Genomic DNA, 21194 nt, shown 5'->3' on the forward strand with positions numbered 1-21194 from the left:
GAGTACCTCGGGCATTCATCTAAGACAATGGAAAGACTGCACCTTGGGAATGAAAGTGATGCCCTAAAAGAAGAGCTACATCCTAGGACTAAGGAGAAAACTAAGTAGATATTTAGTATATTTCCAGAATCCCCATCCTCTTGGCTACAGTCACCTGGGCTTTAGCCTCTGCCACTTGAACCTGGAAAGATGAGAAGTTTTCAAGGCCTCCTCCTCCCAGGAGGAGGACAGTCGTTGACTTGGAAATGGAGAAAGAGGGAGCCCCATGCTATTTGCTGTACTTACCTGAAGTGGAGCTTCTGACACACTGAGTGGGGAGCCGGGAGAGGGAGTGGATTATAATTCAAATTCCATTGATTCCTGCTGTTTTTACTGAGTTATAATACAGTTCGAGTAAATGTTTCTTCATTTGCTGTATGCTCTTAGGACAATTTCCAGAGACTTCAAATAGTTGCTTTTTAAATAATTTTCACCAGTTACACTTGTTCCACTGGGGAGTGGGTCCACAGAGCTCCTCACTGCCATTCCATAAGAGGAATCTCAAGTGGTCTAATGTTAGAGCTAGGTCCTCTTGGACTGAGTGGGGCTAATCACACAGCAAGTGGTGGATGTGGCAGGAGACAGATTGATCGATGCTGAGCGGGTGCCCCTACAGATGGATGACCGCTGAAGACGCATGCTCACCACTGCCTTGGTGCTAAATAATCCCCTGGAACCTGGATGCTGCCATCTTAAGTTTCTGCCATCTGGCGGAATAGGGGAGTAGGAAAAAATTGAGTTGCATAAAAATGACTTTCTTACACCATGAAAACCTTGGATTAGGTTGTAAAAGTGCAAGCTGTAAAAGATCAGCTGTAAAAGTGCAAGCAATTCTTTTGACAGGGTTAGTTGAAGGGAGGGAGCTGAGGGAGAGAAAAGGGGTGGAGGGACAGAAGCTTTTTTTCCCTTGTAAGTGAGAGCGTAGAGCATGCTGAAGTGCTCATGGAAGGGATTTGGTTCAGCTGGAAAGGCTAAGGATACCGGGGAAAGGAAATAATTGACAGCATGAGATTCCTGAGGCTGGAGAGGCGACTAGTTTCTTTACTACTGGAAAGACAGAGATGAGAACTGATACAAATCCAGTTTAGTTTGTTAGCGTTGGTGGCTAAAATATGAGGATATATGTGTCTGATAGCTTCTATTTTCTTGGTGAAGCAGGAGCAAAGGTTATCTTCCAAGAGGGGAGGGTCAGTTAAAAGTTTGAGTCAGAAAGTTTGAAGGGTCACTAAAATGGGCAGAAGGAGTGAGCTGACAAGAAAAGAGGTTCAGGTTTTGGGGCAGGGTGGAGGGCCCAGGTGAGGTTATGGATTCTAGGCGCAGAGGGTACTAATTGATCTGACTTTATAATTTTTCTCCATTTGTGTTCCGCTGCCCTGAAGCAGGAATAGAGAAGACAGATGATTGGGGTAATTCAGGGCTGGGATTATATCTATAAATAATTGCTAAGAATCTCTTCATATATTTTTAAAACACACATATTATATAGCTGTTCTCCAAATTAAACAAATCCTTTCTTTTAAATTTTGTGATATGTATTTTCCTATCCCTTTGATTATTGTTTTTATCGTCTCTGGCTCTTTTCCAGATTTCCCATTGTCTTACAAATTAGAGGGGCAGTACAATGCAGTGGATAAGACAGGACTTCTGGCACCAATCTGCCAGGTACAAATCTTATGTCTAGCACCTCCTTCCTTGTGTGACTTCAAGCAAATTACATAGCACCTTTGTGCCTCAGTTTTCTCATCTGTAAAGTGGGGGAAGGAGTGATAACAACAGCACCCGCTCAGAGGGTTGCTTTGAGGATTAAACGACCTCATGTATGTACTATGCTGAATATGACTTGTTGCTGTTATTGTAATTCAAAGGAAATACTCAAGCTGGGAGCAGAATGAGATACGAAGGATTACATTCTGGCCTTTATGTATTATGCCATATTTAACACATCCCAGTATTTCATAGCTTCTCTTCCCCCCTTTCCCATAAATCCCCTAAAACTGTGTACTCACTCAGCATGAGGAAAGGCCTAAGTCTTATATTTATTGGAGAGTCAGTCTTTCTTCATCTTTTATTCCTGTGATTAATTTTTGTCTCTGAGTATTTAAACTAAACCAGATTGGTAGCTGGCCTTCATCTACAAGTCTTTTGCTTCCAAATCCATCTCCTTTGATAATCACTTCTGCAAATGCTGCACCTTTTCTTCCCCACAGGTAAATTAAAGAGTCCCGATTACGGGCAATTTCTATAAAGTCCTCAAGCTACAAGCCTTCTTAAGGCAGGTACTATGATTTCTACCTTTTAGTGGCCTTAGTACCCAGGAAGTTGCCCTATGTAAAGCAGGAAATAAAAACAGTAGATGATGATGATGATGATGATGATGATGATGATGATGATGATGACAGTGACGACAGTACCGCAACTTCTCATCCTTAGTTTCCCTATCCATTGACCTTTGTGTGGACAACACAAGGTAGAGAAGGTAACACAGGGCTCTGAGGCCAGAGAGACTGTGGTTCAAATCCTAGTTCTATCACTGACTAGTTGTACAGCCTTGAAATAAACACACACAACACTCTCAATTGTTCAGTAACTTATTGACAACTTTCTCTTTTCCCCTCCTATTCTTCTTGCTGATCATAACTCTCAGAGTCATTAACAGAACGGTCTCTTCCCCGAGCCATCCCTTTCCTAACCTTCCTACCACTCCCTACCAAGAGTTAGGGGGGAATTTCTTTTCTGCCTTAAAGTCCTTCATGCCACCACTTGTCACTTTGAATCTCTCAGATGCTCCCTCCACTCACCAGGCAGGTTTATTCCATGTCATATTTAGTTATTACACGTTTATTAAATACCTTTCTTCAATTCTGTGTCCCAGGCAATACCCTATTTTGCAATGTGCTCGCCTCCTTCCCCTAAGATTTCTAACTCTTTTTCTGCTTTTTGTTCACTGAATCCCTATTTTGTGATAACTTTCATAACTGGAAGACTTCATCATTTCTCCCTAAATCCAGACATGATTTCCATTTTCTTACAATGTTAAAAAAAACATACAACTTTTTCGCCTTTAACAGGCAAATACTGTAGATAGTTGTTAAATGTTTGTTCAGCTCCATTAAGTCTGTGTATAACAAGTACTGACTGAAGAGGAGAGATTATCTCATCTACTTTGTTCTACACTGAGTGTAGCAACATATATACAGATAATTTATCAACTTCTGATTGTGATGATGCCTTGAGAAAAAGAAAACTTAAAACATCTTTTGCTCTGACATGAATCATATATTCCCATCTTTGATTACAAAATGACATACACCCACCTATCATAGAAAAATTTAAATACAATAAACATCTTTAAATACTTTACAAGGAAAAAGGGTGGCTATTTCACATTGAAATCTTTATATGTTAGTTGATGTTTCACATCTAGTTTAAAGTACTTATTCAATTAAGGCTGTGAAATATCAAAGACAAGAGTGGCAAGATGGAGGAAAGAAAAGAGAAAACATCTCATAAAATTCTAAGTATACAGTGGCATTTAATGTGAGAAATTATACATACACAAATCCTGAATTTTGCTTTTGTATTTTTAAAAAAGCATCTTTGTTTTACACATTTTCTGCAGATATTTCTAGCTTGAAGTTCCTTTCTGACTAATTAATATCCTAATAAATATAATAATTCTATACCTATTCTCCCTTTCTAATAAAGATTACATTACTTTAGGCAAGTCATGTCTATAAATCAATGATCTTATTTTTAAAAATGTAACCAAACTTCCAAATATAGGAGAGTATGATCCTCTTGGAAAACTCTATGCTTATTCCAAGAACGGGGCCACTTCTCAAAATACTTTTAGAATTCCTCTTAGGAAACATCTTCAGTTAGTTAAAAACCACATAACAAAGTGAAATCTTGTTACTTTATAGAGCTCTCATTTTAGTATACATATAAAAAAGTGCCATTACTCACCTGATGCAATCAACTTGACTTCAAATTACATTTTTGGCTGCATCCAAAAATCAATTTACCTCAAAAGACAAAGATTTTCTACTACGAAAGTTATTTTTTAAAAATGTGAAAGCATTCTGAGAGTGGTATCCCCCAAATTATTAGAAACAAAAATAGCATGTCAGAGTAAGGGTTAAGCCTCAAAGTTTGCCAAAGCCAATAATTTTGAGGGAAGAACATTAATTTTTAATTATAATCTTGGAATACTTTATTTTCATACTTCAGGTGTTTGAATTTTGTAGTAATAAACCTTTTCAAAATCTTAAAATGGTTTTAAATGGGATATGAATTTAAAATTTCCCACAAAGATTTCAGAGGAGTGGGGTGTGGAGAAAGTGCACCAAAGTGTGTTAAGGATAAGAATTTTCCGCTCGTAACCTAAGCACCCAAAATATGTGCAAGTTCAGAGGCGCAAGTTCTAGAAATTTGAAGTTTTGTTGAATGCTGGTGACTTAGGGGGGACTTCAAGCAATTCTGAAGGTCTCCATTCTTTCCTGAAACTATGTATTTGAACAAATACCGATTGCATTCAATGATTTTTTTTGTTTGTTTCACAGTGTGATTCTTGTAATATGAGCTTTTCAGTAATTGTGAATTTTATTTTAGTCTTTTTTGGGCACTTACAGTTCACAATGCTTGGTTGAGTGGTTTAAGATTGTTTTAATCTGCATTTTACATTCCTTTTGGCACTTTTGAAGGAGACATTGTCTTGTATGTTGTTTGGGGGAAGTGGTAAGCTTCCCTCTGTCTCTTTTTTCAGTGTTTGGCTTTTTGAAATGCACGATTCTCCCCAGAATCCTGTATCATTCAACGAAGCAGTTAAAAATTTGCCTTCACAAGCTCTGCATCCCAACCCTTCTTAGAGGCTGGTATCCCCGGCTTCGGATTTAGGTTGTTTAGCCACTGCTATCACAGGCTCAGGTGGCCCTTCCCGGAAGAAAAGTACAACTGGATTTTTGCGAGCCCACAAGGCCACATCCCCTCCTACCCCGCTGATCGGATTGGAAGAAGACATCCTGCTGCAGGCCCCCAACCTGTTGGCATAGCGGTTTCGAAGGCGATTGCGTGTTCTGGCTTGCAGGCCCGGGCCCTGGTTGGGCAGGAAACTGTCCACATTTCTAGTCCGGTAACCCTCTTCCCGGTTGCGTCCCAGGAGCATCGAAATGTTGGGATTGCGAATGGCATAGATGACAGGGTTGATGGCCCCATTGGCCCAGGTCAGCCAGACAGCCACCACATTGAGGAGCGAGGGGGCCTGCGTGGCCTGGGCCTGCCGGGCGGCAGCCAGCAGCACCAGGAAGCAGTAGGGCCCCCAGCAGAAGATGACGAAGACAATCATGATGAGCACGGTGGTGGCCGTGCGCACCTCGCTGAAGAAGCGCAGCACGCGCGCGTAGGTGGTCAAGGGCCGCACGCGCACGTCCGACAGGCGCACGGCCTTGCAGATGTGGTAGTGGCAGAAGCACATGAGCAGGAAGGGCAGCAGGTAGCAGGCCATGACCAGCCCCACGCTGTAGGCCGCGCCCAGCTGCGTGGGGTCCGGGGACGTCCGGTACAGGCAGCCATGGAAGCTCTGCGCCGCCGGGGGCTCCCGGGGCGCGCGGAGCAGCTCCCAGGGCAAGGAAAAGCCCAGGGCTGCCAGCCAAGCTCCCGCCAGCAGCTGCAGCGCGCGGCGGCGACCGATCTTCTCCCGGGGCGGCCGCACGATGGCGCAGTAGCGGTCCAGCGAGATGAGGGCCACGCTGAGCGTGGACACGATGCCGAAGCACGAGCTGAAGAAACGGCTGGCGGCGCAGAAGCCGCGCCAGGGACCCGCGGCGGCGGCGGGTGGCGAGTCCCCGGGCGGCGTGAAGAGGTCCAGGAAGGCGGCGGGCAGGCAGAGCAGCGCCGTGAGCAGGTCCGACAGGGACAGGGACAGAATGAAGGCGTTGGTAACGGTGCGCAGCTGCCGGTGCTTCACAATCACCCCCATCACCGCGCAGTTGCCCAGGCTAGACAGCAGGAAGATGAGCAGGAGGACGAGCGCCTGGGCCGCCACCGCCGCCCCGTGCGACAGCAGCGGCGCCGCCGCGGGGCCCAGCGGCGGCCTCCCCGCTGCCCCGGTCGCCCCGTGCGGGCCCAGGCCGCCGCCAGCCGAGGCGCCAGTGCTGTCGCCTCCGCTCCCGTCGCTCTGGTTCCCCAGCGCCGCGGCCGCCGCGGTAGCCACGGTGCTCAAGGATAGCCCGGCTGCCCCGGTCACCTCGGAGGAAGTCCCGCCAGGTGTGCCTGCCGGGGAGGGGGCGCCGGGGTGTGGGCTGCCCGACAAGGCCATGGTCACTGGCGGGCGGCCCGGCGGCGGCCGCGGGTCTGCTCATCCCGCACTAGGGGAGGCGGCCGCAAGCCGGAGGGTGGCTCCGGGCTGGGGAGAGAGGCCGCTGCCGGGAGTCGGGCACCGCCGGAGGGGTGGCAGTCGCCCGGGACCTGGCGGAACCTTTGACGTGGGTTTCAGGCGTTGCCGAGGGAACCGCGTGTTTACGCAGGAGCGCGGGGCGGGACGCCGGCCAAGTACTTTACGAAAAGCCGACGCACTACATTACCCCTCTCCGAGGTGGCTCGGCCGTAGGGCCTGTGCCTCAAGTCGGCCTTCTCGGGGACCACTGCGTGGCCAGATAAAGCGGGAGTGGGCTGTCATGTAAATGACCAAATTCAACCAGGGTTCATACTCAGGCTCTCTTTCTTGTTAGATACAAATGCCCTACAGAGAGGCCTTTTGGGGAGATGCTTTGTTCTCTGTGAGTGTTTCTGGCATGTGCAAGTAGGGAAGGAGTCGAGAACCTGAAGTGAAGACACGATCCAAATCCGGAGATCTTAAATTCGAGGGGCAGAATAATTTAAACCAGGTGTTCTCAAACTTGAGCATGCAACAGAGAGGGCTTCCTAAAACACAAGTGACTGTGCCCAACCCCCGAGTTTCAGATTCAGTAGGTCTGGGGTCCTGTCCTAGAATTTGCATTTCTAACAAGTTCCCAGGCGGTAATGGTGTTGCTAATCTGAGGACCACACTTAGAATACCACTGATGTAGGGCACTTGTTAAAATGCACATTCACTGGTTGACTCCCAGGATTACTGAAGATGGGCCCATGAATCTAAACCCCGTAGGTGATTCTGATACAGGATATGTATCTCAGAAAATTGCACCACCTTTCATCTAGTTTACAAGCCAACAGTGTTTCTTTTAGATGAATTCCTCTTCCTCACCACCAGCCCATGTCCAATCACCAAGCCCTGGGAATTTTAGTTGTTAAATATCTTTGTATCCATTCACTTCCTCCATCATTTTATCCTACACCTGAATCTTAGCTCTCATTCTCTCTTCTTTGGACTACTGCTGTCAACTTCCCACATCCAGCCCCTACTCTACACGATAGGTAGAATGCTCTTTTAAACAAAATAAATTTGATCATGTCCACTTATTAAACCCCTCTAATGGCTTTCTCCATTTAAATTAGGATAAGGGCCCCAATCCTCAATATTTCCTACAAGGCAATGTATGATTTGACATCTGCTTCCTCTCTAGTCTCATTTGGGGTCACGTTCCTTCTTTTGTGCTCCACCCCAGTTACACTGGCCTTTTGTGAGTTCCTTAAGACTCCCATCTGAGGGCATTTGCACTTGCTTTCCCCTCTGCCTGGAAAACTCCACCTCCTTCCCCAATTCCCTTGCATCCCCATATCCACATGGGTGTTAGTCTCAGGGGAAGCCTTCCTTGGCTTGTAGGGCATACCACTGCCCATAATTATGTTTTTATGAGTAAGCATTACTTGCCTCTCATTGTAGACTATAGGTTCTGTGATGGCAAGAACTTTGTATGATTTTTTAAATTAGATTTCTAACACTTAACACTGGAAGGCTGCTAGATACACAAAAAGTTATTTTTTGAGTGACTGTAGGAGGAGAATCTGGCAACTGAGAGACCAGTTAACAAAAGACATTGTAATAGCACAGGGGAGAAATGAAGGAGTCTGCATTAAAGCATTTACAGTGGAGAGAAGAGATTTTTAAGAAGGCAGTGTATGGATTGGGTACTTTAGATATAAGCAATACAAACAGGGCACTGTCTCACTGAAGCAAAAAAGGAATTTATTGAAGGATAGGGGGAGTTCAAATTACAAAAGGTATTCTAACAGCCAGTCTTTTCCTCCAGGTGAGGAGCTAACAGGCTTTTCATGTATTTCAAAGATAAAAGCAGTTGCCAGGTAGGGAAGACTCACCTGTAAAGCCTGGGCCCAAATGGGTAATTAAAATAGATTGGTTAGAAAGTTTTGCTCTTCAAATGGTAGTCCTCCTACCAGCAGCATCAGCATTACCTAGGAGCTTGTCAGAAATGGCCCTCACCCTGCCTAATACATGAGAATCTGCATTTAAAGATCCCCAGGCAATTCATACGTACATTGAAGGATGAGAAGCATTGTCCTAGGAGGGATGTTATGGAATTTGTGGGTTTTGAGGATTGATGAAAAGGGTGCCCCAAGTCTTATGGAGTCTAAAGGCCTTGTGGCAAAATGCATTGCAAGTTCTTGGTGAAGAGGAGATGGACTTGGGCCCACACGATGCAGCATTCAGTAGGTACTAATGGGAACTGGGTACTAATCTACTGGCCTTGAGAGCCTCAGTGAGTGGGCCTGTGGCTGAGCTCAGCACCAAGGGAATGGAGGTTTCTGCTCTAAACTGTATCACAACTGCCTGCCAGGAACAAGCGGCAGGGTCCACCATGGATTGCATAAACCCGTGGGTGACTATCAGATCTGACAGTTAGATCAAGCACAATTTCCAAAAAGCAATGAGGCAGAAACCAGATTGCAACAGTTGAATAGCAAAAAGGAAGATGAGAAAATGTGCCCAGTGATCAGAAGCGTCCGGAATCTAGAAGCCTGACTACAAAGGGAAGGAAATAGGGGTGACAGCGAGCTAAAGCTGGAAGGTGGACAAAGGATGCTTGTGTCGTTTATGTTTATGATGAGCACATTTCAATACTCAGAGGAAGGAACCAGTGAGGGGAAGGAGGTTTCTTGAAAGAGGTTAATCGATGAAGCAAAACCCTTACCAAGGATGGGAAGGGATAAATGTGAGCAATATTTAGAAGATAGAGTCAACAGGGCTTTGTGACTGATTAGACACATAAAGTAGAGAGGAGGAAGAATTAATTTCCTTCGTGTTTTTGACTCCAAGAGAGATGGGGCGAAGTACAGAAGGAATGAATATTATTGCAAGAGTGTGTCCGGTTTGGATTAGAATTTAGGAAGATTTAGGCAATATCTATTTTTTAATGTTCAAGAAATATAACATTTTTGTTCGAGTACTATATCCTAGAACAAGCTCCGTCTGTCCTATCTGAAGTGGAGGAACTATAGTAGGACAATACTGGACTTGGAGTCAGAAGTCCTAGGTTCACAGCCTTTAATGTGACCTTAGGAGAGTTATTTAATATGTCTGACTTGCATTTCCCTCATATCTGTAAGTGGGATAAAAACAGTGGCACACCATGGGCAGGGCAGAAAAAGTGGTCTGCCCTGGTTCAGTTGATAAGGGGTGCACTGTCTGTAGACAATTTTAAAATAATAATAAAATTAACTAAAAGACTGTCTGGTTTTTATTATCATGTGCTGACAATTCTAAACAACATCACTGATGAAAAACTTTCTGCTCTTTGTAGTCATGGGATAATAATACACATTCCATGGTATACTTCATTAAAGTAGAAGATGTGTATGTGTGTGTGTGTGTGTCTGTCTGTCTGTGTGTGTGTGTGTGTCTGTCTGTGTGTGTGTGGCACATTGTAAAATACTATAAAATGTAACTTTTAAACTATGCATCTTTTTCCCAAATCCATGTGACTTGTGAAATTTGGAGAGAAAATAGTGGTCTGTTTTTATTTTTAAAAAAAGACTGCAAATCTCCCTAATCTGTAGAAAATGTCTTAGTCATTAGTAAGTTAGTGATTTCTTTACCACAGAATTTGATAGAGAATGAATGGAAAACATTAGTGTTTGTGTAATTAATAGGAAAATCAAGAACATTAACTTTTTAGCCTTCACTTTGGTCAGGTAATTCAATCACAGACCAAATAACTGGGTCTACAGACTTGCTGGATGACAAAGCCAATTAAAATGAATTAGCTCAGTTTCTGTATGCTCAGAAAATAAACACAATTATTTCTTATCTCACAAAAGGACTGAATATTGAGAGCATCACATGTTGAATAATTTTTTAATAAATTTTATTGGGGGAATATTGGGGAAGAGTGTGTTTCTCCAGACCCATCAGCTCCAAGCCATTGTCCTTCAATCTGATTGTGGAGGGTGCAGCTCAGCTCCAAGTCCAGTTGCCGTTTTCAAGGGGCACAGTCCACCATCCCATGAGGGAATCGAACCGGCAACCGTGTTGTTCAGAGCTCGCGCTCTAAGCAACTGAGCCATCCGGCTGCCTCTTGAATATTTTTTAATACTTCATCTTATAATGACTGATAATAATGAATTTTCTTAACAGTCTCAAGAAGACCAATAGTTAACATTTCTTTCATGATTTAAATTGACCTGGCATGTAGTTGGTACAGTATGAGAGTCGTCCTACTGTAGTGATTCATTGATTGATCTCTACTGTGTCCCTGTATTTCAATAATGCAATATACAATCCCTTTCATAAGAGCCTTAAAGATATATCAAAAGTCTGATTAGAAGTTGGTCTTCTCAGATCAGTTTATGAGACTTCAGTTTCCTGGGATAAGAGCTGGGCTTTGCAGCACAGAGAACAGCCCGGCAGTAACTATAACAACATGTACCCAAAGAAGCTGACCTACCCCACCCCTTCCTAGGCTACGCTGAGTGGTGAGTACTTTATAATAATCCATCTCTCTTACATCCTGCTTAGAGAGAGGGCATTATTTCACTCAAAACTGGAAGACGAAAATAATGAACTTGTAAGAGTCATTGTTGTAAGGGCTACAATTCAAGTGACTATTCAAAGAGCATTTAAAACAAAATGTTATAGTAATTACCATAAAGTAATATTTTAAAAGTAATGAGAACTAAGGTTTTAATTTTATCTGATTTGTTAATAACTAAAAATATATATGCAAATATGAGGTATAATGACTAGCCACAGTGTACTATATAAAATTTTATAAAGAATGGAAGTTGGCTTACACGTACAATTTAGATAAAGATTTCCATATAATTCAGAGTAAAATTACTTATAGATAATAATTGCTTTAAAAAGAAAGCCCTTAAAAGTCAAAGAAGTCACTTGAGAAGAAATCCATCCCTCAGTGGGTCGTCGTCTTCTATTATAAAACTTGCTATACCGGTGTAATGGGATTGTCCAGATACCTCCACAATAACACCATGAAAATCACCACAGTTTGCTTCCTGAAAAATGACGTTGAAAGGAGTACAATGTCAAAATACTGCAGTCATATTGTATCTGGCCTAAAAGTCATATTCTTGATTTTTATCATTTTAAAGAAAACCCAAGAGTTAATCAAATAAACAATGAAACAAAAGCGACCTGATCGGATTTGTGTTTTAGATAAGTTTAGCTGTAATGTAGGGGACAAATTGGAGAGGAAAGAAACTAGATACCCAGAATCCTGTTAAGAGGTAACCTTAATTCACTGATTGAATCTAGAGTCACTAGGGTAGTTTTCGGTAAGGATAAGAACAAAATATAGAGATACTTTGGAGGTAGAATTGACAAGCCTGGGGACTGATGCATGTGGGAGGTGAGGAATAGGAATAAGTTAAATATGACCATAGCTTCTAGCTTGGAAGTGAAGCTAGATGGGGAATGGGGCAGGAAAGGCACATTTAGGAAGGGAGGGAGGGAGGAAAGGCAGGCTTTTTAACAAGCTGAGTTGTGATATCCCTGGGATAATCGTTTCAAGAATACAAGCGTTAGACTCAGGAGAGAAGGCCAGGGCAGGCAGGGTGGGAAGGAAGTTTTGGGAGCCACCAACAGCAGGTGGTTGAGAGCTGAAGCTTCATTGGTGGGTGAAATTGCCCAAAGGCATCAAATTGCAGATGAGATGAGAAGGAAGTCAAGGATAAAATGCTGGGGACCCCTAAATGGAAGGACAGAGCAAGGAGTTGGGGCAGGGAAGGTACTATCAGAGAGCCTGGAAGAGCCCAGAGAGAGGGAAGGAGAGCGGAGCAAGTGAAGATGTTCTGGCAAGTATGATAATAACTATAAAAGAAATAACTTCAAATCTTAACTACAGAGTATCTTTTTATTTTCTAATTTTTAAAAATGAGAATAACTGCAGCCTTAGGTAAAATGTCAGTTATTAGGTTAGAGTACAGTAATTTTATTATCTTTTTGTAAAGCTGCTATAATATAAAGCCTCATTGAAAACTTGCTTTGTCTAATAGCAACATAGTAATGCCTAGCAGCGTGGGGTCTGCTCGGAGAGACCATGTTCCTAAGCTGGCTCCATTATGCACTGTTGGACCTCTGGCAAATGACCTAAACTCTCTAATGCTCCACTATATCTATTCTCTGTTTAAAAAGGATGATACCAGTACTGACTTCTAGGATTCTTAGGAGAATTAGATAGTCTGTATGCGTATAAAGTGCTTAGCTTGGAAACTGACACATAGTGAAGCACCCAATAAATGTTGTAGATTATTATTTTATCTTAAATCTCAGACTTGAAGACAATGTATTCCAAATTTTTGCATACAACACAAATGGTTTAGTATCTCGTAAGATCACTGTATTATATAGGAATCCCTAACTTAAAGAAAATTCAATATTCAGGAAAACCAAACTTTACAAACAGCTATGTTAGGATATAAAACTGTTTATTAGGATAGATTGTTTGCTATGTTAAGGGACTCTTTATGAGTAGATTCATTTACTAGATGTAAATTCATCACCTGTAGTAGATTTCATTTACTCCTATGAGTAAGTTCATTAATTAGTTGTTAGCCCGTTTAAAATTTGATTCCATTACAAAAGTTCTACTTTCCACAACTTTTACATCTTATCATATAAAACGAAACACACCTATAGAATAAAAACAACAGCAAAAAAACCAAACACTAATTTAATGGTTCTCAAACATTTTGGTCTCAGGACTCCTTTATACCTTAAGATTTGAGGACCTTGAAAAAACAGTTTTTGTTTATGTAGGTTATATCTACTATTTTGGTAGATATTAAAGATATTTGGTAGATATTAAAGGTATTTATTTACTAATTCACTTAAAGAATAATAAACCCATTACATGTTAATGTAAATAAACTTTTGTGAAAATATCTGCCAAAACAAAAAGAAATTTATTGAGAAAAATGGGATTGTTTTACATAGTTTCAAACCCCGTTAATGCCTGGCTTAACAGAAGGCAACTAGATTCTCATATCTGCTTCCGCATTCAGTCAGTTGGGATATCAGGATATCATACATCATATAGCCTCTGGAGAACTACACTGTACACTTGTGAGAGAATGAAGTGAAAAGCAAATAATGTCTTAGTATTATTATGAATATAGGGTTGACCTAGTGGACCCATGGAAAGGATTCTGGGGACCCCCAGGGGTTCCCAAACCATACTTTGAGAACCAATATCCTAGTTGAACAGACATTTTTACAGGCCTGTTTTAAAATTCTGAGCGCTGAGTGAAGGAACTTACCAGCCAACATATACCTCTTCAGTCTCAAAAGTAACACATTTACAAACGAGAAGCTAAAAGTGTAACTCACCCTCACAGCCTTCCCTGTGAACACTGAGCCAGTTGCACTGCTTTTAAATGCTCTGGTCTGGTTCAGTTCTAGAAGTCCTTTGTGATACTGCAAGGCAATTCGGGCTGTCACTCCTGAGCCGGTAGGACTTCTGTCAACCTGTTTCAGCATAAATGAAAATGAGCATGTTCACAGGGTTAGAATTCCGTATTGCCTGGGTTTTGTGCCTAAAAATTAGTTTTAATACCTGTTCATCTGCAAACACACAGATGTTGGTGGTTGGTTCCTCACTATATGAATCTTTTCCATCTGTTAATATAGTTCCATATAGAAAGGCAAGGTCTTCACTATCAGGATGAGTAATTTTAAACTGCAAACAACAAATAATTATCAACTGCATGTAAATATTTTGATTCAAATTTCTTTTAAATAACATATGGGGCACTCAGACATAACTTTTCCATCTTTATCATTTTTAAAATACCTTTTGGGTCCAGGGACTAAATACTAGAAATTATGTCTTTGTCTAGATGTATAAACACAGATTTAGTGGAACTTATGATTATACCATAATTTTGAGTCTTTTTTAAGGAAGTTGCCCTGAACGTTGCCTTTGCTAAAGGAACAGTCCTGTGTGATACACACATACCCCAAACACCACACTGAATCACTGACCCCAGGATGATCCATTCCCAGGTTGGCTGTAGCTGCTCAAAGAGGAGGAGGAGGAGGCAATCATAACCTCACTTTCAGGAGCGAGCATAAAGGGGATAATGCAAAAAAATCAAGCAGTGAGTATCTATTAATACCTCTGATAGATATGAGGATTATGAGGGTCATGGGCAAGCAAAAGTTAGAAGGATACAGAAGCTATTAGGCAAGAGAAACAATTGGATGAACAAAAAAGATGCAAAGGATGAAGGCAGCTGGTATCGTGAAAGGCAGCAGACACACACACAGCGAAGCAGGCACTCACTGACCGGGTAGCTAAGTCACATAAGTGGGAAACCATGGTCAGGCCCAAATTGCAGTGCTTCCTGTTCTGTTCTTCTCAGGAGGTCTGGTTGTATAACTTTTCCTGGATTTCTGTAATGTCTGATAGTTTGAGATTACTGGAATCACACTGCCACGTGCATCCTCACAGTACATTCTATTGCCACTTACCTGTCTTTTAGAGCAGTTGAATAGATTTGGATTCTTAAAATCCAAAGACTCCATCTGCAACCAAGTTAAAGAGGCCTACATATTGGATCTTTGTTCTCTGTTGTCCTAAAGCCCCTATGCCCCACCTCCACTCGAGCACCATTCCAGAATCACACTAGTCACAGCTATGCTTCCCCCACTAGGCTGAGCTCCTTGAAGGTGGTCTCTGTTCTTCCTTTGTGCCTCCAGCATCCAGCATAGTATCTGACATGCAGTAAGTTCTTGGGAAATGTTAAAAGAATGAATGAATGAAGATGAATTTATATTAACTCCAGCTCCCTTCCCTCCCGCCCCACGCCCATGGCCTTTTCCTTTCATTCAGCAGTATGATGGTCAGAAACTCACGAAGTAGTTCTATTGCCTGATTTATCCCTAACAGAACTTTTTCTCAAATTTTTTTCAGAATCCCTCCTCCTCAATATCCTCCCTTTGCAACTTGGGTAAGAAGTTCAAGCTTCAATGAAAAGTTCAAAATTACTCCTATAAAGAAAAGGATGCCTTTTCCTCTTAATTTTATTAAAAATAAGGCGAAATTATTTTATGCCAAATTGTTAACTCAAACTATTAGCTATCTGCTTAATGGAACAGAAAACTGACGTAAATTCAGAGCTTCAGAAGTTACTTTGATAAAATGATTCTCCATATTGGAATTGACAGTACTGGAAAAGTGATAATTTAGAACAGGATATAGTATATATTTTCATTTTGTTATTTAAGTTATATATAAAGTATATTTTAAGTTGGTACAAAAGTAATTGTGGTTTAAAAGGTTAAAAATAATTGCAAAAACCGCAAATTACTTTTGCACCAACCTAATATATAAATTATATATAAATTATATATAAAGTATATATAAAGTAAAGCCTCAGGTACGTTAAATAGGGCCATAAATAATTATTAATTATGAATAAGTAATTATTAGTACAAGTATATTAGATACTATCTTTCACACATTATTTTTTACTTAGAACAATAATCATATTTTTATATACTAAAACATTCAAATACTGTATATAGAGTTTTATTTATAGATCCCAAATTCAAGGTAAAATGGCAGACTGGTGTTAGAAATGAAAGAATAGTCTAGACTTATTTTCTAAACTGATTTTATCAGAATAGTTTCCCCAAGCCAAAACTAGAGTTACTTGAGTACTTACTTAACTTCTTAGCAATATAGGAAAAATTCAATATATAGCAATATAAGAATAGTTAGGAATTATTGTTCTCTGTGAAATAAGAGAAAATCTGATCAGATTTAATGAAATCTATTTTGTAAGCTATATTTTACATTCATTATTTTCAAGTTTTGTAGGATGACCACATATAGCAAAGCATATGCAGGTCAAATTAATGGAATACTATGATACATTTGTTATATTTTAAATAACCAAAAATTACATTAGTATATGTGTATTATTAAAGTTAATAATAGTTATTATTGAACATTTATTATGGGCCAGGCACTATTCCAAGTCCTGACTTACTTCATTCTTATAACACCCTACAAAGCAGGTATTTCATAATTTCCATTTTACAGATGGAAAACTGAGGCACATGGAGCTTATATAACTTATCCAAGATTACAAAAGTTACATGTGGCAAAGCTAGAACTCACAAGCAGTCTTTCTCTAGAGCCTAAGATTCAAACCAGTACCCTATTCATAGTACAACTAATAATTTAAATATATAAATATTTCATTTTCTGTATAGATATGTAATTTATATTCCCTCCATGCCCCAGAAGAAGGCTTTTGTTATGATGGCAGTGATTGTACTGACCTGAGCTTTCACTGCTTCTGTCACTGCACTTGCTGCATCCACAAGGTCCCGTGTCTTTGCAGAACAAACATCAAGTCCTAACTTTTTAGCGCTAACAAATGCATAAAATGCGCCACCAAATGCAATGTCCACCACCACCTTTCCATGACCGGTAACTTCCACTGAGAGATCTAAAAAAGATGTGTTTGAAAATAAGTTTGTTTTAGTATTTCAGTAATAAAATTTATAGAATTTTTAATATGTATATTTTTTGGGGGGTGCTTCTTCCTATCATGAAAAGGAATGAAACAAAAATCCATCTTCAAAATGAGTAAGCATCAGGTAAATAATAATAGACCTTTAGCTATGTGCATCTTTCTATTTTTAACTTGATGTTTGTATAAGACAAAGATGTACAAACTGCGGCCCATGGGCCAACTGCGGCCCGCAATCCATTTTTAATTGGCCCGCAGCAAATTCCAAAAATATATTTAGTTTACTTAAATAAACCAGGTGAGGCAATACATACTTCACCTCGAGTGAGTGGCCCGGCTGTTTGTGTATTTTACCGCATATGGCCCTTGGTGAAAAACGTTGAAAAAAGTTTGGACACCCCTGGTATAAGACATACAACATTTGAATGCCATGTTTTTCCTCAATCATATGCACATATTTGTTAACTATTCTGAGGATCTTCTCTAGGAAACATCATAGAGGCAGAGAGAGGGAAAACCCTGAAACATCAACGTGTGAAAACTATGAAGGAAAATGTAGGTCCCCTCTCAGACTACTAGGAATGGTTTAAAATAGTGAGGATTTAGGATCCTAGTCACGAATTGATTTTCTTTAGCTCTAACGTCAAAATAAAATAAAAAATAAAAAAAAGATTTTTCCTATATATTATATCCAAACACTTATTCATTTATATATTTTCATCTCATGAAAGTATCGTGCAGGCAAATACTCAGAATAAAGCCATTGTAGAATCACTGACCGCTACAGTATCCTTTTGCATTTGAATATTTTAAGTCTCCAACAAACCCAAAGTTTCACTTGAAGGTCAGTTGTTTGAAATCCTGAAATTGTATTTCCAAATGAATGGAGCTGGATGATATTTTGGGACATTAAACCATATTTTCCCCCGTCTCCCATTTTCTTCTCTTCCTCCTCCCCAATTCAAGTGGGCTCGGTGATCACAGCCTCTGGGAGAGGCATATGGCAGGGGAGAAAGCAGGTTATGGAAACCTAAGATCTCAGGGGAGAGAGACTTGTTGGCAAAGGAGTGTCTTGAAGAGAGAAATCTGTCAGTAGTGAAATTTCCTGTGGACTGAGAAGAGGCTGAAGGTCCCAAGGGCAGAGGATCCATGTGAACTTCCCCATAGCACCATGTGAGGCTTTGGGGTGTGACAGGCAGCCACAAGGAGGGGAGGTAGGGGCCAGGGCGGCGCAGGGGCCACACGCATAGGGCAGATGGTGCTTCCCCGGTTACCTGTGCAAGCTGAGGACCAAAAAGCCCTCTTCTCCAAGGCCCTGGCTCTTGTCAGAAAACTTTGCTCACACTTATGTCAGGGAAAGGGGCAGCACATGGATGGATGAGGCTAAGTCAACCAATACGACAGGGTGGGGGTCTCAAATTCAGAAACTAAATTCTGAAAAATAAAATATATTTCTTGTATTCCTGAGTTTGCAGTCATACAAAGGTACCAGTTACAGACTAGCCCACAAAGCCCTTTTTACATGAGATGTGTCAAAACACAGCAAATTTATCATCAAAAGAGTAAAACATGCCTGTGGAACTTAAGAGCAAAACTGAATGAAAAAGGTCTTTATCTGGATGCTGGTGGAACATGGAAAGCACGTTTAATGAAAGAAGAATGAGGAATTAGACGGAAATGAGGGAAGCTAAGTGGGGCTTTGGTGTCATTTGTAAAATAGAATTGCTATTCCCTCCCAGAAGGGTTCTTTTGAGAATTCCATATGATAATGTGTGGGGAGTGCTTGGCAATGTTAATATTAAAGCCAAAAGTTTAATTTCCAATGGGAATAGGACTCAAGGCCATCAAATATTTACACTTGTCAATCAGCATATTCTTCTCAAAATTTCATTTTAGTTACTCATTCGACAAATATCGACTACCTACTGTTCTAGCATTTGAATACAGTGAACAAAACTCAGGAGTTTTCATTTTAGCAGGTGGAGATGGACACAGCAATCCTGAGGTGGGTACTGTTGTCATCATTTTACAGACATGACATTGAGGAATAGAATCACAAAGTCACCAAGATGGGGAGGGGCAGAGCAGTGATCTTGATTGAACACTGTCAGTCCACCTCTTTTGCATCTTTGTAAGTATTTAGGATTTCATTTTCTTAATGATTCCAAGTTACCATTAATGCCCACGGATTATTGCAGTCACACAGTGATGCTCTCAGGAACTACTGTGTTTGCAGGGATGGCTGCCCTAACCAGGCTGCACTGAGGTAGTTGGTGACCCCATGGCCGGATGTCATTTCCCACAAAATAGTGTGCTTTCCATCTGCTGCTGGGGTGGCCTGGGTAGCCAAGCTACTTAAATAGTTGAGGTTTTTAAGATGCAATCCTAAACATAAACTCCTGTCTCCCTCAAGTGCCCTCCCTATGTGGATGTGACACTCACTGTTTCTCCTAAAGGGGAGTGGTATCAATTTCCCAAGTGGCATTCTTCATCCACTTGAGTATTTCAGCTGCCTGAGGTTGGTCTAAGACTGACAAAAGCCTGGGCTATTATGGCATCATTTATAATCAGGCTAATCTGGAATCCAGATCCCTGAGGAGGATCAAGATTGAACTAACAGAATTATTCGCATGGCTTGAAGACAGAGGAAAAGAGGTAATAACCCTATTCTTGGCTGGATAAATTAGCTCCCGGCTCACTTCCAGTCATGACTACTAATGAATCCTCACTGATAGAAATTCAGCCCTTTAGAGGGACCTCCCTCTAAGTAAGGATAAGAGTAGTTACAGACAGCTGTTTTACAGGACATACAGGGTCTGTATTAGGGAACCTGCCAAAACCTTTTGAATACTTTGCATACCTAGAGAACTCTAAACTAGCAACCCTATATATTCTGTAGTTTGTCTGTAGGGATATATACATATATAAATATATATTCTAAGTAGTGCCTTACATACTCTCACTTAATCCTCACACACACAAAAATAACCTCAATGAGATTAAAATGAAGCATAGGCACAGAGAGGTTAAGTAACTTGACTAAGGTTGCACAGCTTTATGGGGTTGTCAGGATTTGAACTCAGGCAATGTCTGTTCCTGTTTTTAAGTAAGAGAAGCAACATCGTATCTTCACAATTTATAAATTGCTTAGTTTATTCTCATTTAATTCTTCCCCCAAGAAGTGGGGAAGCCCTTTTTACAGATGAATTTCAGTAATTTGTATTTAGTAACTTGTCAGGGGAAAGTAATGCGTCTAGCGAGGGTATTCTGAGCCAGTAGATTGGCTGTTCTTTGCTCTTTGACTCTAGCGGACCTTGTTTTATCCAACCATAAAATCTCTAGGAATGCCTGACGAGTAGGTAACGAAGCGATGAGTAAAAGAAATGCGGAATTCTGTACTTCCAAGGCTCTCTCAAGACCACAGGCGGATAGAGCTGCGTGATAATCGAATTGCATGCACAGCACAAATCCGCACGGCTAAGGTGCTGACACACATTCGCAGTGATTTAGAATTACCTTTTTATTGATTGCAAAGGCTGTGGTTTGGGTTAGTTGTGTGGCGTGGATTCAGCCAGAAAGTCAGTGTAGTTAGTTTAGGGCTGGGCAGGGAGGGTCCCGCCGGTTACCTGTGGCCAGCGCGAAGGCCGGGACGCTGTGGAAGCGCACCGGACCGCGGCTGCGGCCGCCCTCGCACTCTACGAAGGCGGCCACCAGGCCGCACGGGCAGTGGATGTTGACGCGGACCTCGCCGGCGCCGGCAGAGGGCGCCGGCACCAGTCCGAAGTCCAGCGCAAAGCGGCCCAGCGCCAGCACTGCGTGGCCGCACATGGAACTGTAGCCCTCGTTGTGCAGGAACAAGACGCCCAAGTGCGCGTCTGGCAGCTCGCTAGGCACCAGCACTGCCCCGTACATGTCCCGGTGGCCCCGGGGCTCGAACATAAGCCGTCGCCGCACGTGGTCAAGGTGCTGGCGCATATAGCGCCTCTTGGCCAGCAACGTGGAGCCCGACACCTCCGGACACCCCGCCAGCACGATGCGCAGGGGCTCGCCTCCCGTGTGCATGTCCACCACTGACAACGCCGGCGTCCTCGGGTCGTGCGGTGGCAGCTGGGGCACAGCCAGCGTGGTCTCCATTGTCCGCGTCCAGGAACTCGACCACGGCTCCGCAGCGCGCGCTTTAAATCCCGAGCCCGCACTCTGGGCGAGCAGCACAGGACGCTTGGCTGCCTCAGGGGGCGGGGCCTAGACAAGGAAGCGCG

General features: G+C 42.0%; 2 protein-coding genes across 3 annotated transcripts; both read right to left on the reverse strand.

The window, feature by feature from the left end:
* Positions 1 to 215: 215 nt before the first annotated feature.
* GPR135 (G protein-coupled receptor 135) lies at positions 216 to 6515 on the reverse strand. Its single transcript, XM_019725820.3, has one exon. The coding sequence runs from the start codon at positions 6353 to 6355 to the stop codon at positions 4904 to 4906; it is 1452 nt and encodes a 483-aa protein (XP_019581379.3). The 5' UTR covers positions 6356 to 6515; the 3' UTR covers positions 216 to 4903.
* A 3769-nt stretch (positions 6516 to 10284) lies between these two features.
* On the reverse strand, positions 10285 to 21190 carry L3HYPDH (trans-L-3-hydroxyproline dehydratase). Of its 2 annotated transcripts, XM_019725821.3 has the most exons (6): positions 20562 to 21190; positions 16742 to 16911; positions 14924 to 14977; positions 14007 to 14129; positions 13781 to 13918; positions 10285 to 11448 (listed from the first exon to the last, which is right to left on the reverse strand). In XM_019725821.3, the coding sequence occupies exons 1-6, from the start codon at positions 21067 to 21069 to the stop codon at positions 11323 to 11325; spliced, it is 1119 nt and encodes a 372-aa protein (XP_019581380.3). In that variant the 5' UTR covers positions 21070 to 21190; the 3' UTR covers positions 10285 to 11322. The 2 variants fall into 2 exon arrangements, with proteins under 2 accessions (XP_019581380.3, XP_019581381.3); XM_019725822.3 differs by lacking the exon at positions 14924 to 14977.
* Between the last annotated feature and the right edge of the window lie 4 nt (positions 21191 to 21194).

Source organism: Rhinolophus sinicus, chromosome 3, assembly GCF_057876585.1.
Source record: "Rhinolophus sinicus isolate RSI-liver-muscle chromosome 3, RSI-T2T, whole genome shotgun sequence".
Lineage (NCBI taxonomy): Eukaryota > Metazoa > Chordata > Mammalia > Chiroptera > Rhinolophidae > Rhinolophus > Rhinolophus sinicus.